The sequence below is a fragment of the Lagenorhynchus albirostris genome, chromosome 8 (genome assembly GCF_949774975.1).
Source record: "Lagenorhynchus albirostris chromosome 8, mLagAlb1.1, whole genome shotgun sequence".
Taxonomy (NCBI): domain Eukaryota; kingdom Metazoa; phylum Chordata; class Mammalia; order Artiodactyla; family Delphinidae; genus Lagenorhynchus; species Lagenorhynchus albirostris.
This window is the reverse complement of record NC_083102.1, coordinates 1,590,247-1,606,594: the sequence shown is the minus strand read 5'-3', so window position 1 is coordinate 1,606,594 and position 16,348 is coordinate 1,590,247. Positions and strand designations below refer to the sequence as shown.

General features: G+C 37.2%; 1 protein-coding gene across 5 annotated transcripts in view; it reads right to left on the bottom strand.

The window, feature by feature from the left end:
- Positions 1 to 16,348, bottom strand: part of LMBR1 (limb development membrane protein 1) — a 140,443-nt gene that overhangs the window by 87,336 nt on the left and 36,759 nt on the right. For all 5 annotated transcript variants that reach the window (XM_060156274.1, XM_060156277.1, XM_060156276.1 and 2 more), the window contains exon 5: positions 2,061 to 2,164. In XM_060156274.1, the coding sequence (XP_060012257.1) occupies positions 2,061 to 2,164 (104 nt within the window). The remainder of the gene's footprint in view (positions 1 to 2,060; positions 2,165 to 16,348) is intronic.

The following is a 16,348-nucleotide window of genomic DNA, read 5'->3' as shown; positions in this document are numbered from 1 at the left end:
TCTGATCCTGACAAGGGGTCTCTCGCCATTCTCCATTCTACAGCTAAGCATCAGCCAGCCACTCCCTCAATTCAGGCAGAATCCAGGCCTTTGCTCAAGCCTCGAATGCTCACCTGCAAGTCTCAGCTCAAGTGCAGGCTAACCCCTCCCTGAAGCTTCCCCAATTCTCCAGGCAAATCAAGACCTCCCCTCACAGCCGCTCGTTGTATAAAAGTTCATCCACCACATGCTACTTGTTTTTGTCTCTGAGGTCATCCTCTCTTAATCCCTTGAAGGCAAGAACCTGTCTTTTCACTTCTGTACCCAGCAAGCTCCTTTAACAGCATAGTAATTACCACTTAGTAAGTGCCTAGTAAAACTCTGTCAAATGTGTGACTATCCATCAAAAGTCTCCAAAATTCCACAGAAATTGCTTTCTCAAGCGTCTCTGATGACCTTGCTTCTTCTCCATGCTCTTCCTTTTCGACCCCGTTCTGATGTCATGTTTTACATTTCACTCTCCTGAGCTCTGTCTGGGCGCCCAGGTCACACCCTCCTTGTTCTCCTACTATCTGGCGTCCCCACGCAAAGCCCTGCCTTGCCCCTTCCTCTGCCCGCGTGCTGTGGTCCTTTCTCCTCCCTCCTCGTCGGTGCCTGGCCTGTCACCTACCTGGCTGGCTTTAACTGGCTCTCCACAGTGCTGATCGGTAAAGAACGTGCACACTCTGGGGAGGTTAGAAGCAAGCCCTGGGTTTTAGTCCTAGTTTTGCAATGGTACATATGTGGTTCTTAGACAATTTAATAACATTATCTTTGGATCTCCGTTTCCTCCTTATAGAAGAAGGGTTTGAACTAAATCCCTTTCAGCAGCAAAACTTCCTATCATTCTTCAAGAAATTATCAACAAAGAGTTTTTTAAACTGAAACTATGCAAGTCTTTCCCATTACATGGATGACTTAAATAATTTACATACGTCATTATAAAAAACAAACCTAATATATAAAAGCCAGTTTTCTCGGGGATTCCCTGGTGGCACAGTGGTTGAGAATCTGCCTGCTAATGCAGGGGACACGGGTTCGAGCCCTGGTCTGGGAGGATCCCACATGCTGCGGCGCAACTAGGCCCGTGAGCCACAACTACTGAGCCTGCGCGTCTGAAGCCTGTGCTCCGCAACAAGAGAGGCCGCGATAGTGAGAGGCCCGCGTACCGCGATGAAGAGTGGACCCCGCTTGCCACGACTAGAGAAAGCCCTCGCACAGAAACGAAGACCCAACACAGCAAAAATAAATTAATTAACTCCTACCCCCAACATCTTCTAAAAAAAAAAAAAAAGCCAGTTTTCTCAATGTACGTTTGACCGCCATACCCAACCATCCATTCTGATCTCAGTACATTCACTAAATGTGAAACCAACCATCTATCACAATATGAATATGAATAACCATAACTAAAAATTAGAAAGGTACAATGTGTCTATAAACTGTAACACTAGAACTTATTTTGTCAGGTTTAAAAGTCACCCCAAAAGTACTAACTACTGAAATCTTCGCATTATATTCCAAACTTTTATAGCAAACAGCTCCACAAGCTATAAATGGAAATGCTGTTCCCTTCACTTTAAAATGCTCTATTCAAGGACAGAGGGAGTTACTACCACTGACAAGGTCTGGATTAACTGTTTAAGATGCTCTTGCAGACTGTCCTGTTTTGCCCACTTCTCACGCTCCCACATTCACCTAATATCAGTAAGTCACGGGATCCTGGGAATAAGAAAGGAATAATAGCTATTGTATCAGGTTTATTCATTCTACAAAAGAACACTCCACCAACTTTGCACATAGTATAAAATCATTCAAAGGTCAAAAGATGACTTCCTCCCTGTAGACATGTAAAATAATTCAATATGTAACATTGTTACCACTATTGTAAAAACATTATTAATATTAACAAGACATTATTATTAATTAAACTTCTTACATTCCAGTAAAATGGTTGTTTAAGCCTACTTTTTTCTAGTTCAATGTGAATGATATTTATTTCTTCATTTAAGAAATTTAATTCTAAAACATGATTCACTTACCCTTTTCAGGCCAGCAAAACCTTCTGATTCCAGAAAGAAAAAGGCAAAGGGCATCAACACAAACAGACAAAGGTTGGAAAAGAGAGAAGCAAGGTTCCACAAACCTGCGAGAAGGGTAACAAGACAAGAAAGATGAGTTTAGATACTGACAATCTTGTCAAAGACAATTACTGTGCTAACTTGTAATATCAGTCAAAGCTCTGTACTTTTTAATAGTAAAAATAAACATAAACTTGAATAGAGAGGCCTAACAAATGACCTAAACTTAGAAATCAGAAAAATAATTACATATTTCTATAAAATTTTTATAACTTTGTAACTTGTAACTATTGGGAAAAGCCAATACAGAAACCAATAATTTTTCCTCATGCTCTAAAATAAATTCACTAAACATATGACATATGCAGAGATCCAAAGACACAGCCTCTTCAGACATATCGGCACCTGAATATTTAAATTAGAGCCAGTAGCATTTATCGAGCACTTAATGAATGCCAGATACTCTACTAAACATTTTACATGAATAATCTTGTTTAATTTAAGCCTCATAAAAACCTGAAAAGTAATAATTAGCATTTATTGAGCCCTTATGTGCCAAGCACTATTCTAAGTGATTTACAGATATTATACAAACTCATTTACTCTTCATAGCAATCCCCCAAAATGACAGAGGCTGCTTATACAAAACCTGCCACGGCTGCAGAGCCTGCAAGTAGCTGCACTAATTCCTGGGATTTTTAAAAACCACTACATCGTAGAAGTTTTAGTAAGCAACTCCAAGTGGTAAAGAAAATGTAAGAGGGGCAAGCAAGCTCACACCACCTTCTTCCTTTCTGGCACATTCTGCACTCATAAAATCACAATAAAAAGCAACTTAGATGATAATAAGACTAGATTTTTAGAAGTACAGAACTTTAGGTATGTCACTGGGATAATATTTGGACCAACATCTCACTTTTTATAGGTAAAACACTTAACTTTAAAACTGATGGCTACAATCTTCATCAAAATTTACAAAATCAAGAATCAAAGATAAAAATTATGCTAAATACAAATTCAATGTACTACATACAATTATGATCCAATGCTTCTGAAAACAGGCAACTCACGTTCTTTCAACACCTTTATTTACAAGGCACTGTTCCATGCACTGGAGATGTAGTAACAACAGAGCACAAACCTCTGCCCTCACAGAGCTTCCTTTCCAGACACATGGAGACTACACACTGAGCTCTTAGGGAACCAAGGAAACTAGTTCTCAACTGCCTTAGTTACAAATTAACATATGTGTTTCATAACTACCCTAAATCCTTTTTGGAACAGCATGGACTACAAACAAAAAGAATGAATGCAGGGCTTCCCTGGTGGTGCCGTGGTTGAGAGTCCGCCTGCCGATGCAAGGGACACAGGTTCGTGCCCCCGTCCGGGAGGATCCCACATGCCGCGGAGCGGCTAGGCCCGTGAGCCATGGCTGCTGAGCCTGCGCGTCCGGAGCCTGTGCTCCGCAACGGGAGAGGCCACAACAGTGAGAGGCCCGCGTACCGCAAAAATAAATAAATAAATAAAAATAGAAAATGTTCTAAAATACTTTTCAGTCTCTAAAAAAAAGATGCTAAACATCTTAACCCTTTTCTTCATTCAAAGGGGTTATAATTACAGCCAATTGTTGTATCGTGTTAATAACCAGGAAGAACACACAGGATGGTGGCCAAATGCACACACGGGACTTTCACACAGACCTGGGTTCGAGCCCCGTCTGCACTTCCATGTGACAACACTTCTAAGCCACAGGTTCTTCATCTATACAATGAGGCTGAGGATCATGTCTGTAGGTGGTGCTGAGAATTCAGTGAAATAATACTTGAACAACCATCATCACGCCTGTCACAAAATAAGCACTTAATGACTTTTTGCTTTTAATAACAGTAACACCTCCAGAGGCTACCAACACACAGTGCTAATTAGCCCCTGTACCAAAGTACCATACTTCCTGAGAACCCATGTTCACTTTGCAGAAAATCACGACATATATAAAAAGTAAAAATATTAGTTTCTAAAAAATTTGTTGAGTTATATAATTGATATAAACTACAAATTGTACAATTTCATAAAATGTGGCAGTTATGTCACCATAACCAACATAATATATCCATCGCCCCCAAGTTTCCTCACACCATTCTATAACCAGTGTCTCCTGCCACTCCCTATCCCACCCCATTCTCCATCAGCCAGATTCTACACTTTATAAAAGACTGTATTTTCTAAAATTTTCTATAAATGGTAAGTGTAGTATGTACTCCTGTTTTTGTCTGGCTTCTGTCACCTAGCACAATTCTTCTGAGATTTTTCAACACTGTGGCAGTATCAGTAGTCTATCCCTTTGTATCAGATTGAATCCAGTTACTGCACTGCGTCCATCCATAGGCAAACTGCTATCTGGGTTGTGGCTCTCACAACTAAAGCTATTATAAACACTCACATGAGTCTTCGTATGGACACAGGCTTTCGTGTCATTGGGGTAAATATGTGGGCATGCAATGTCTGGGTCATATAGTAGGTGTACGTTTAACATTTTAAGAAACTGCCAAAATGTTTTCCAAAGTGGGTGTATAATTTCACATTCCTACCAGCAGAATTCAAATCTCAGCCACATTTTGACAAAAAATGGTATAGGCAGTCTTTTCAGTTTCAGCCATTCTAATAGGTGTACAGTGGTATTTCATTACTGCTTTAATTTGCACTTCCCCAATGAATAATGACGTGAACATCTTCTCATGAACTTATGTGCCATCCATTTACACCTTCTTTGCTAAAATGTCTCTTCAGATCTGTTGCCCATTGTTTCACTGGGTTGTCTGTTTACTTACTGAGTATACTTTATATACTCTAAATACAAGTCTTTTATCAGGCATATGATTTACAGATATTTTCTCCTACTTTGTGAATTGTTTTCTCATCCTCTTAACAGTATCTTTCAAAGAACAAAATTTCTTAATGTTGACGAAGTCCAAGTTATCAATGTTTTCTTTACGGATCATGCTTTAGCTATCTTACCCAAGAAATTATGGTCTAGTCCAGTGTCAAAGACTTTCTCCTACATTTCCTTTTTACAAGTGTTACAATTTTAGGATTTACATTTAGATCTACGATTCTTTCAAATTACTTTCTGTATATGGAGCCAGATATGGATTTAAGTTCATTTTTTACCTACGATTATCCAATTGCTCCAGTACCATTTGTTGAAAATAGCCTTTTCCGCCAAATAGCCTTTGCACCTTTGTTAAAAATAAATTTACAATATGTTTGGATATATTCCTGGACTCTCTATTCTGTTGAGTTTCTCTATCTTCCTGCTAATGCATACAGCACAGTATCGATTACTATGGCCTTAAAATAATCTTTGAGTTGGGTAGTCAGTCCTCCAATTTTGTTCTCTTTCAAAGTTGTTTTGGCTAATATAAGTCGTTTGAATTCCCATCTAAAATCTTAGATCAGCTTTTCAATTTCTACAAAAAACTCATCCTGGTATTTTGACTAAGATTGTGTGAATCTATAGATCAATTTGGGGAGAACATCTCTACAGGACTGTCTTCTAATCTATGAACACGGCACTCCTCTCCATTTATCACAGTATGCTTTAATTTTCCTCAGCAGCGTTTCCTAGTTTACAGTATACAGGTCTCGCACATCCCTAAGCATTTCATATTTTTGATTTTACTGTATATAAACGGCACTGGTTTTTATATCAATTTCCAGTTATCCACTGCTAGCATACAGAAATGCAATGGAGTTTTATATATTGATCTTGTATCTTTGCAACCTTGCAAAATTCACTTATTAGTTCTAATAGCTTTCCTATAATAGATTCCATCCGAATTTCTATATAGTCATATAATCTGTTAACAGAGAGTGTTACTTTTTCCTTTCCAATCTCAATGTCCTTTATTCTTTAAAAATCCCCAGAACCATGTTGAATAGAAGTGGTAAGAGGGGATCTCAGGGAAAAAGCATTCAGCTTTTCACTATTAAGTATGATGTTACCTGTAGGGTTTTCATAGATGCTCTTTATTAGGATGAGGGAACTCCCTTTCATGCCTAATTTGCTGAGAGATTTTATCAGGAATGGACATTGAATTTTGTCATATGCTTTTTCCGCGTATATTATGATGACCATATGAATTTTCTTTTTTAGTATGTGCATATGGTAAATTAAATTCATTGATTTTGTCAAAAGTCATGATGTATTACCCTTTTTATTTATTGTTATATTTGATTTGCTAAAATTTTGTTTAAAATTTATGCATCTATATTCATGAGGGATATTCTTCAATAGTTTTCATGTATGTCTGTCTGGTTTTGGTATCAGGGTAATGCTGGCCTCAGACTTAGGAAGTATTCCCTCATTTTCAATTTTCTTAAAAAGGCTGTGTAGAATTGGCATTATTTCTTCCTTAAATATTTGGGAGGACTGAAAATGAAGTCTTCTTAGCCTAGAGTTTTGTGAGAATGTTTGCAACATTTCCACAATGTCTGAGAGGGTTTCAGTAGTTTTTGCCTTTCAAAGAATTTTTCCATTTCTCTAAGTTCTTGAATTTATTGGCATAAAGGTGTTCATAATATGCACTATATGCTTTTAACAGCTGTAGAATCTGTAGTGATATCACGTCTCTCATTCCTGATATTGATAACTGGTATCTTTTTTTTTCTGATCAAGCTGGCTAAAGCCTTATCAATATTATTGATCCTCTCATTGATTTTCTCTACATTTTCTGTTTTTTATTTTGTTCCTTTCTCCTCTCATCTTTTTTTATTTCCCATCCTCTTACTTTGGGATTCATTTGCTCTCCTTTTTCTAGTTTCTTATGGTGGAAGATGTAGGAATTAATTTAAGATCTTTTTTTCTTTTCTAAAATAGGTATCTTTGTGCTATAAATTTTGGAATGTTTTATTTTCATTTTCATTGAGTTCAAAGTACTTTCAAATTTCCCTTTTGATTTCTTCTCTGACCTAAGAGTTATTGTGAAGTATGTTATTTAGATACCAAATACTTGAGGGATTTTCTAGATATGCTGCTGTCACTGATTTCCCATTTAACTTCACTGTTGTTAGAGAGCATATCTTATATGACTTAAAATACTGAGACTTGTTTCATGGCACAGAATATGGTTTTCTTGGTAAATGTTCCCAGAGTACTTGAAAAGAATGTGTATTTCACTATTGTTGGGCTGAGTGTTCCATAAATACAAATTAGGCCAAGTTAGTTAAGTGATAAAAATCCTTAATTTTTTCCTGGCTACTTGTTCTATCAATTACTGAAAAGGGGATAGTGATATGTCTGAATTGTGATTTTGACTATTAGTCCTTTCATTTCTGTAAGTTTTTGCTTCATGTATTTAATAGGTATTTAATAAATGGTATTTTTTAGGTAGATAGGTAGATAATAGGTAACGTTTATTACTATGTTCTTTTGATGAATGAACCCCTGCATCATTATGAAATGATCTTCTTTATGCCTGATAACATTCCTTACCCTTTTCTGATAATAATATACCTATACCATCTTCCTTTTCATTAGAATTATTATAGTAAATCTTTTTGCTCCTATTGCTGTTAACTTATGTGTGTGTTTACATTTAAAGTGAGTTTCTGGGCTTCCCTGGTGGCACAGTGGTTGAGAGTCCACCTGCCGATGCAGGGGACACGGGTTCGTGCCCCAGTCTGGGAAGATCCCACATGTCGCGGAGCGGCTAGGCCCGTGAGCCATGGCCGCTGAGCCTGCGCGTCTGGAGCCTGTGCTCCGCAACGGGAGAGGCCCGCGTACCGCAAAAAAAAAAAAAAAAAAAAAGACGTACTACAACACTTCATGTACAGCCTAAGAACCTTACAACAGTCTATTGCCATTTCTTTCCTCCTGCCCTTGCATTATTGTTGTCATGCGCTTTTACTTGCACATTATAAAACTCACAATTTACTGTTACTATTTTTTATTTAAAGAGCCAATTCTCTTTTAATAAGATTTATATGATATAGAAATACTCTTTTATATTTACCCTCAAATTCGCCACTTCTAGTGATCTTTCTTCTGTTTCACAGATCCAGATTTCTATCTTCTACCAATTTGCCTCTGCCTAAAGGATGTCCCTTATTTTTGGTAGTATAGGTCTGTGGTGATGAACTTTCACCTTTTGTATATCTGACACTGTCTTTATTTTGACTTTGTTTTGGAAAAATATTTTCACTGGATATAGAACTAGGTTGGTGGGGCTTTCTTTTTTCGGTACTTTAAAGATGTTGCTACCCTGCCATCTGGCTTGCATTTTTTTCCCACAAGAAATATGCTGGAATTCGCATCATTGCTCTTCTGTACTTTGTCTTTTTCTCTGAATGCTTTTAAGATTTCGCCGTTATCACTGGTTTTGACCAATCTGATGATGTATCTTGGCAGGTCTCCTGTCACTAGGGTTAGTTGAGCTTCTTGGATAAGAGGGTTTACAGTTTTCATCTAATCTTGAAATATTTCTGCCATCCGTTTTTCAAGTATTTTTCTTAACCCTCTGTCTTTTAGGAACATCAATTATATCACTGATGCCCTGGTCAGTTTTTCAGTCATTTTTTTGTTTCTTTTTTAGATTGTTTTCTATTGCTATGTCTCAAAGTTCACTAATCTCTTCTGCAAAAATATCTAATTTGCTTTTATCCCATCCAATATATTTTCATGTCAGGTATTACAGGTTTCATCTCTAGAAGTTTATTTGGTTCTTTTTTTACATCTTTTATGTCTCAATATGTTCAGTTATGTTCAGTCTTTCCTCCAGCTTCTGGAACATATGAAATACTTACAAGAAATGTTTCAATGCTCTTGTCTACTGATTCTGAATCTGCGGCAACTGTAAGTTTTGACTGATTGTTCTCTTCATTATGGGCTGTATTTTCCTGCTTTGTACTCAGCTGGTCTCATGGTAGGCAGAGTGAACCCCCAAAGATATCCATGCCTTAATCCCTGGAATTGTTATACAGTATATTAGTGAATATGTTACAAGGTATATTAGTTTTCTGGGGCTTCTGTAACAAAGTACCGCAAACTGGGTGCCTTCAAACAACAGAAATTTATTCTCTCACAGTTGTGGAGGCTAGAAGTCCAAAATCAAGGTGCCAGCAGGACCATACTCCTTCTGGAGGTTCTAGGGAAGAATCCTTCCTTAGAGGTGGCTGCCTGTAACATGTGGCATTCCTGGGCTTGTAGATTCATCACTCCAATCTCTGCCTTTGTCTTCACATTCCTCCCCTGTGTATGTCTCTGTTTTATCTTCTTATAAGGATACTAGTTATTGGACTAGGGCTCACCCTAATCCATTATGACCTTATTTTACTAATTATATCAGCAAAGGTATTATTTCCAAATAAGGTTACGTGCTGAGGTTCTAAATGGACACGAATTTGGGGAAAACACTTTTCAACCCAACATACATGGCAAAAAAGGATGTTGCAGATATAATTAAGGCTATGGACCTTAATAAAGAGAGAGGGGGAAACCATCTTGGATTAGCCAGGTGGGTACAACCTAACCAAAGGAGGCCTTAAAAGCGAGAATTTTCTCTAAGAGGAGTCAGAGATGCAGCAGAAGGGTAAGACAGGGAAGAACTTGACACAACTTTGCTGGAGGGGGCATCACATGGAAAACCTGAGAAAAGAGGCAGACAGCCTATAGGGCAAAGATTGGCACCTGACTAACAGCTAGCAAGGAAATGGGGGCCTGTCTTACAACCACAAAGAACCAAATTCAGCCAACAACCTGAATGAACTTCGAAGTAAATTCTTCCCCAGAGCCTCCAATAAAGAAAACAAATCTGTGAAAACCTTAATCTCAGCCCATGAGACCCTAAGCTGAGGGCCTTTTGTTTGTTTGCCAAAAAGAGAACATCAGTTTCATAAGATTTTACTAAGGGAAATGTTTTAAACTGAGAATATGACAGCCCATTAATTCTACCCATCTGTGTAAAACAAAATGCTTAGTTGAGCTTCTGACCAGTTTGTCAGAACTAACTAACTAACTAAACAGAACTAACACTTCTACATTTGTTTATATTTTTGTGTACATGTACACCCAAGCCTTACGATACCAAAACATCTTTCAAATACAGAAAGGTTTTAACAAATCCAACTTCAATAAAATATTAAATGTATTCTGTGTACTCAGTGCACAACAAGGGATTCACACTGTGAAGATGTGGCAGCAGATGTCTAAGCGAGGGGCACTTTATGTCTGATCAGCCTGGGTTTGCAACTATCAGCTATACGTGACCTGGAAAAGGGACTTCAACTCTGTCGTCCTGTTTCCTCATGTATAAAATGGGCTGTAACATAACTCATAGATCACGTGTGAATAGAAGAAGAGAAATAACATACAAAAATGTTTAATTAATGTCAGTGCCTCTCCCCGCCCTGTCTCAACATCATGCAAATGGTCCAAAACCCTGTAAAACTCCAATGCACATCAGCAATCAGACCAGATAGACAAAAAAGTGATGAGTTACAGCTAAAACTAGGTTTCAGCCCTTTCCTTAAAGAATGATTCTCATTAATTACACCAAAAAAAACTTACATAACAACAATCTGTATACTTATATGACATGAAAAATATATGAGAACAATGACAAAAAATAGGCACAGAAAATAAATTGCAAAGAAATATACCAAATTATTAACAGTGTGAATGTAGTGGAATTACGGATGATTTTTTCTTCCCACTGGCCTACATATTCTAAGTTTTCTATAAGGAGCACACAAAGACACAAATTTAAACTCCTTTGTGAAACTCAAAATACTTCACCTCACTATGTCATATAACTTCCCCACAAAATGCCTAAGAAAAGGCAGAGAACGGCAAAGCTTAATTGAGGTGGAGATGCTAGCTGGGCCCCTCATCGGCCACAGATCTCAGCTTATTTATTTTCTAGCCGCACTAAGCACAATTCATATTCTAGCCTCTGCAAAATCACAAATTATCGCTATCGCGTGGCAGGGGGCTTCAAACATTGCTCTTAAATAGTTGCAACCATGAATACAAACCCCTGAATGCTTCATTATAATTTTATAACTGGAGGAAAAAAATTTACTTAGGTTTTGAAATTTGAAACAATCAATTATCATCCATGGTAAAAAACAGGCTTTATTATTGTTATTGAGCTCTAAATATACATACTTCCAGAATTTATCTTTCTAATCATATGTGTCCCTTTCATGTAGTGAAAAATACAAATTCAAAGTCTTCTCTGGAAATAAAAAGTTAAAAAACAAAAGTCTGCCTTAGGCAAAAGATCACAAATCAGTAAACGTATCTATTCTGACTAACCAACCTACTTAAAATGAAGACAGTTATGAAAATTTATATAAAGAAATTTTTATCAACAGATATTATCAAGCAGCAATCTGCTGAACAAGTGAAGAAAATGATCAGGATGATCACAAAGATTCTGAATAACGACTCATTTAAGTTTGCAATGAAATTAGATACCTTCTTTTATATACTGAACTTTATATATAATACATACAATTTAAAATTCTTTTTGATTTTCCCCACTTCCCTTTTTCCAGGAGATTCAACATTACTGCTGATGGTCTTATCAACCACAATTGCAAAAAGAGATGTAACCTCCACCACATTTACTTTTGCAAGAAAAATTCACTTAACACAAAGAATCTGAGAGTTAACATACTACGTAACAGTATAATCATCTATGTAAATAACCAGCTTTTTTTCAGTCTAAATAATTCAATGCAAAAAATTAAGTTTTATTAGCCAGAATATGTGTGAAAGCTTCAGACTCAGCTTATGCTAATTTAATTATCAAGTTTGCAACATATAAGAAAGTTAAAGTTACTATGAGAAGAACATTTAATATATAGAAAAATAATAAAGCTACTGTACACTCCTAAGTTGCCATTTTATTCTTGGAAACTGTGTACAACTTAGTAAGTTTCCAGCATTTTGCAAACATACATCAGACATACACACATAAATATCCCTTAAGAATATTCTACAATTTTGATAAAACATTCCAAAATTAAAAATTAGAGCTACCACCACGTTTATTGTATTATATATTATTAATTTGTAAAATAAAAAGAAATGTTAGCTAAATTTCTCTACTTCAGAAAGCTAAAATTATGTGCTCTCCGACATGGTAGTAGAACCCTAAAAATTCAGAAACCCTGTAGTTTATCTAAATCAGTTTCAATGACAATCTTTTTGAAAGATATTCAATGTCTATCCCCAAAAGAGGTATGTAAACTTAAAAGTTATTTAATAATCCCAGAATGATTCGTCTAAAACCCAAGCAAACCCAACTGAATTGCCAGATCACCAATGGATGCATTACCTTCTAGCTCCATCTGCTGGAGTCACAAAATATTTCAATACATATACAACACTAGGAAGCAAATAATCTATCACTTTTTAACCACACAGACAAAAACTTCATGAACTTAAATAAGAAAATTAATCCAAGTTCAGCCATATTCAATAATTTCCAAAATAACAAAACTAAGTTAAAACCAATATTTCACTGGAATTAAGGATCTAATCCAATTGTCAAAAAGTGACATATAATTTTTAAAATGCTATGAAGAAAGCATAAGCTTTAAAGGAAAGACTGCAAGTTTGCTTTTGAATAGTGAGTATTGTGAGAACTTCAGAATTAAAATAGCTTTTGGTTATGCACTTAGAAGGGAAAAAAACCAAAAAGAACGATTTTAGCAATAAGCTATTAAATTTTTAAAGTTTTTTCTTATAACAAAAAAGCAGTACACATCTACTATAGAAATATTATACAAGGCAAGCGCCAAAACAAACTTCGTTAATATAAATTTTTTATATCATATAATCCCACCACCCAGAGAAAAACATTTTTTTCGACATTTTTCTATATCAACAAATACTCATCTACATCATCATCATCATCATCTATAATGGTCAAAAAAGCATTCCACTGTTTGGATCTACCAAAATTTAATTAAGCAAATTTCCTACGTAGACTGTTTTTTATTTTTACTATTATAAACAATAAATATGCAGTAACTATAGTGATGCACATTATAACAAATCACTGAACTATTGAGACCAATTAACTAGAAATTGTTAGTAACATTTAATTAACAATGGTTCCTTAAAATATCATAAGAACTGACTTTTGATTTAATATTTATACATAAGTAAACATAATACTTATTTTTCATTTTTTTAAGTTTAATTGCTTACAGTCTAAAAGTTTGAATTTTCTGACCTTCTGTGGGACTTGAAAATGTATAAAACAAAGATGGATTTTGTACTGTTCCTTCATCATGTCCAAAACAGCATATTGGCTATTCATGTTGACGAATCAAAATAAAGCATACACACCTTGCAAAGTCAAGTCAGATTCACTGTGGTTATCTTTTAACAGGCTGAATCTTAAAACGGGCAATCATGTTCTAAATGTGTGTCTCTGTCTGGTCACAAGTGAGTATGGATAGCTTAGCAAAAACTGGGCCCCACTGAGAGAAAATACCTCAAAAACTGAAGAATTATTTCCTTATTTTATTTAAGGCTACAACTTAATTATACCCCAAGATGTATCGGTTTCCTTTTTATATTAATTTTAAACTCACATACATAAAATTACCATTTTAAAATGAATAATTCAGTGGCATTAGTGCATTCGCAATGTTGTGCAACCATTACCTTTATCTAGTTCCAAAACATTCTCATCACTCAAAAAGGAAAACCCATTAAGCAGGTGAATGATGATTTTTTAATTTATGGAACTAAAGAGTTCCATATGTTTTTAACAGTAGTCAAGATACAGACAGTGAATACAAAGAGATACTTTCTTTTTTGTCAATTTTTTATGCTTTTTCTATTTTAATTCTAATAATAAGTTATAATAATAAAAATAACAATACAAATTTTAGCCATCATTTTAATTTGCCATATCTGCCCCTTCTGTATCATCCTATAATAAACTATATTATTATTTATTAACGTAATTTATTAATTCTAGCCCAGAGAAGTGAAGTGGCATTCCAAGGTAATATAGTTAACACATAACATTTCAAACACATGTCCAAGATCCAAACACTGTACTTAAGCCAAACTGAATATATTTACACATACCAAAGCATTATTGACACATATTTTAGCATCTAATCCTCATGTGAGTCACACATTAACGGCACAATCGTTCCATATTGATAATTTTTAGAATAAGCCATTAAATTGCTTTTCAAAGTAAGTCTACTTTTACCAAAGTATTCCTAATGATACAATTAATAACTATTACTCATCCAATCAATGAATCGTTATTGAACATTTTCAGTGTGCAAGAACTGGGACAGGTGCCTCATGGGAGATTAAGAGAATTTAAGACACGTTCCCAGTCCTCAAAGACTTTAGCACAAATTCACAAAACATATCTGGCTCTGAACTGACACTATCTCCAGGGGACCCAAAACATCACCCCAGTCAGAGCAGGGGCTTGTGGAGGTCAGGTGGTCAGGAGAGTTTCAGCTCAGGTCTCACACGTCTCACAGTGGGTCCCTGAACCTGTTCTGGGTTCTTTCCCCAGCTCTGGAATGCACAATTGGAATGGATACGCTCAAAAGCAGGCAGAATCCCCACAATGGTTCCCTGACCTGTGGAGAAAGGGCTATTATAGTAAGAAAGGCCAAACAGAGGCCACTAGAACTGCCTCTAACTAGGAAAATAGTAACCCAAAAGAAATCCCACATTCCTGAAGGTAATGCAGGGATTAGTGCAGCCATCAAGGACTTGAAAGATGAGGGGTAGTGATTCCCACATCCCCAAGAAAGACGGATCCTGAAGAATGACACTGGATTCTCGTAAGCTTAACCAGGTGGTGACTCTAATTGTAGCTGCCGCAGCAGACTTGGTTTCGTTGCTAGGGTAAATGAACACATCTCCTGGTACCTGGTATGCGGCTACTGATGTGACAAACGCTTTTTTTTCTCCATCCCTGTCCATAAGGTCCACCAGAAGCATTTTGCTTCCAGCTGGCAAGGCAAGCAATACACCTTCACTGTCCTAACTCAGGGATATACCACCCCTCTGGACCTATGTCACAATTTAGTTTGCAGGGATCTTGATCACCATTCCTTTCCAGAAGACTGCACGTCGCTCCACTACACTGATGACAGTATGCTAATGAGACCGAGTGAGTGAGAAGTAGCCACCACTCTAATCGGTAAGACATTTTCATATCAGAGGGTGGGAAATAAATCTAACAAAAATTCAGGAGCCTTCTATTTCAGTGAATTTTCTAGGGATCCAGTGGTGTGGGCCATGTCAAGATATTCCTTCTAAGGACTGCTGCATCTGGCCTCTCCTACAACCAAAACAGAGGCACAATGTTCAGTGGGCTTCTTTGAATTTGGGAGGCAACATATTCCTCACTTGGTTGTGTTATTCTAGCCCATTTACTGAGTGACCCAAAAAGCTGCTGGTTTTGAGTGGGGCCCAGAACAAGAGAAGGCTTTGCAGCTCTGCAGCTCCAGGCAGCTATGCAAGCTGCTCCGCCCTTGGCCTTATGATCCAGCAGATCCAATGGTGCCGGAAGCATCGGCAGCAGAGAGTATGCAGTTCGGAGCCTTTGGCAGCCCCTAGAGGTGAATCACAGCAAAGGCTCTTAGGATTTCAGAGCAAAGCCCTGTCATCCCCTGCAGTTAACTACCTTCCTTCGGAGAAACAGCTATTGGTTTGCTGTTGGGCCTTAGCAGAGGCTTGACCATGGGCCACCAAGCTACCATGCGACCTGAGCTGCCCATCATGAGATGGTGTTATCTTTATCCGGCCCACCAAGCCATAATGTGGGCGTGCACAGCAACATCCCAGAGTCAGATGGAGGTGGTGTATACATGATCACACCCAAGCAGGCCCGCAGGCACAAGTAAGTCACATGAAGAAGTGGCCCTGGGACTTCCCTGGCGGTCCAGTGGTTAAAACTTCACCTTCCAATGCAAGGGATGTGGGTTCGATCCCTGGTCGGGGAGCTAAGATCCCACATGCCTCACGGACAAAAAAACAAAATATAAAACAGAAGCAATATGGTAACAAATTCAATAAAGACTTAAAAAAAATTTAAAAAAAAAAAAAAAAAAAAGAAGTGGCCCAGATGCCCACGGTCCCCACTCCTGCTGCTCTGCTTTATCTCCCCTGGCCTCGTGGGGATTCCTCCGGATCAGCTGGCAGAGGAAGGGAAGTCTGGGCCTGACTCACAGACAGTTCTGCACAATAT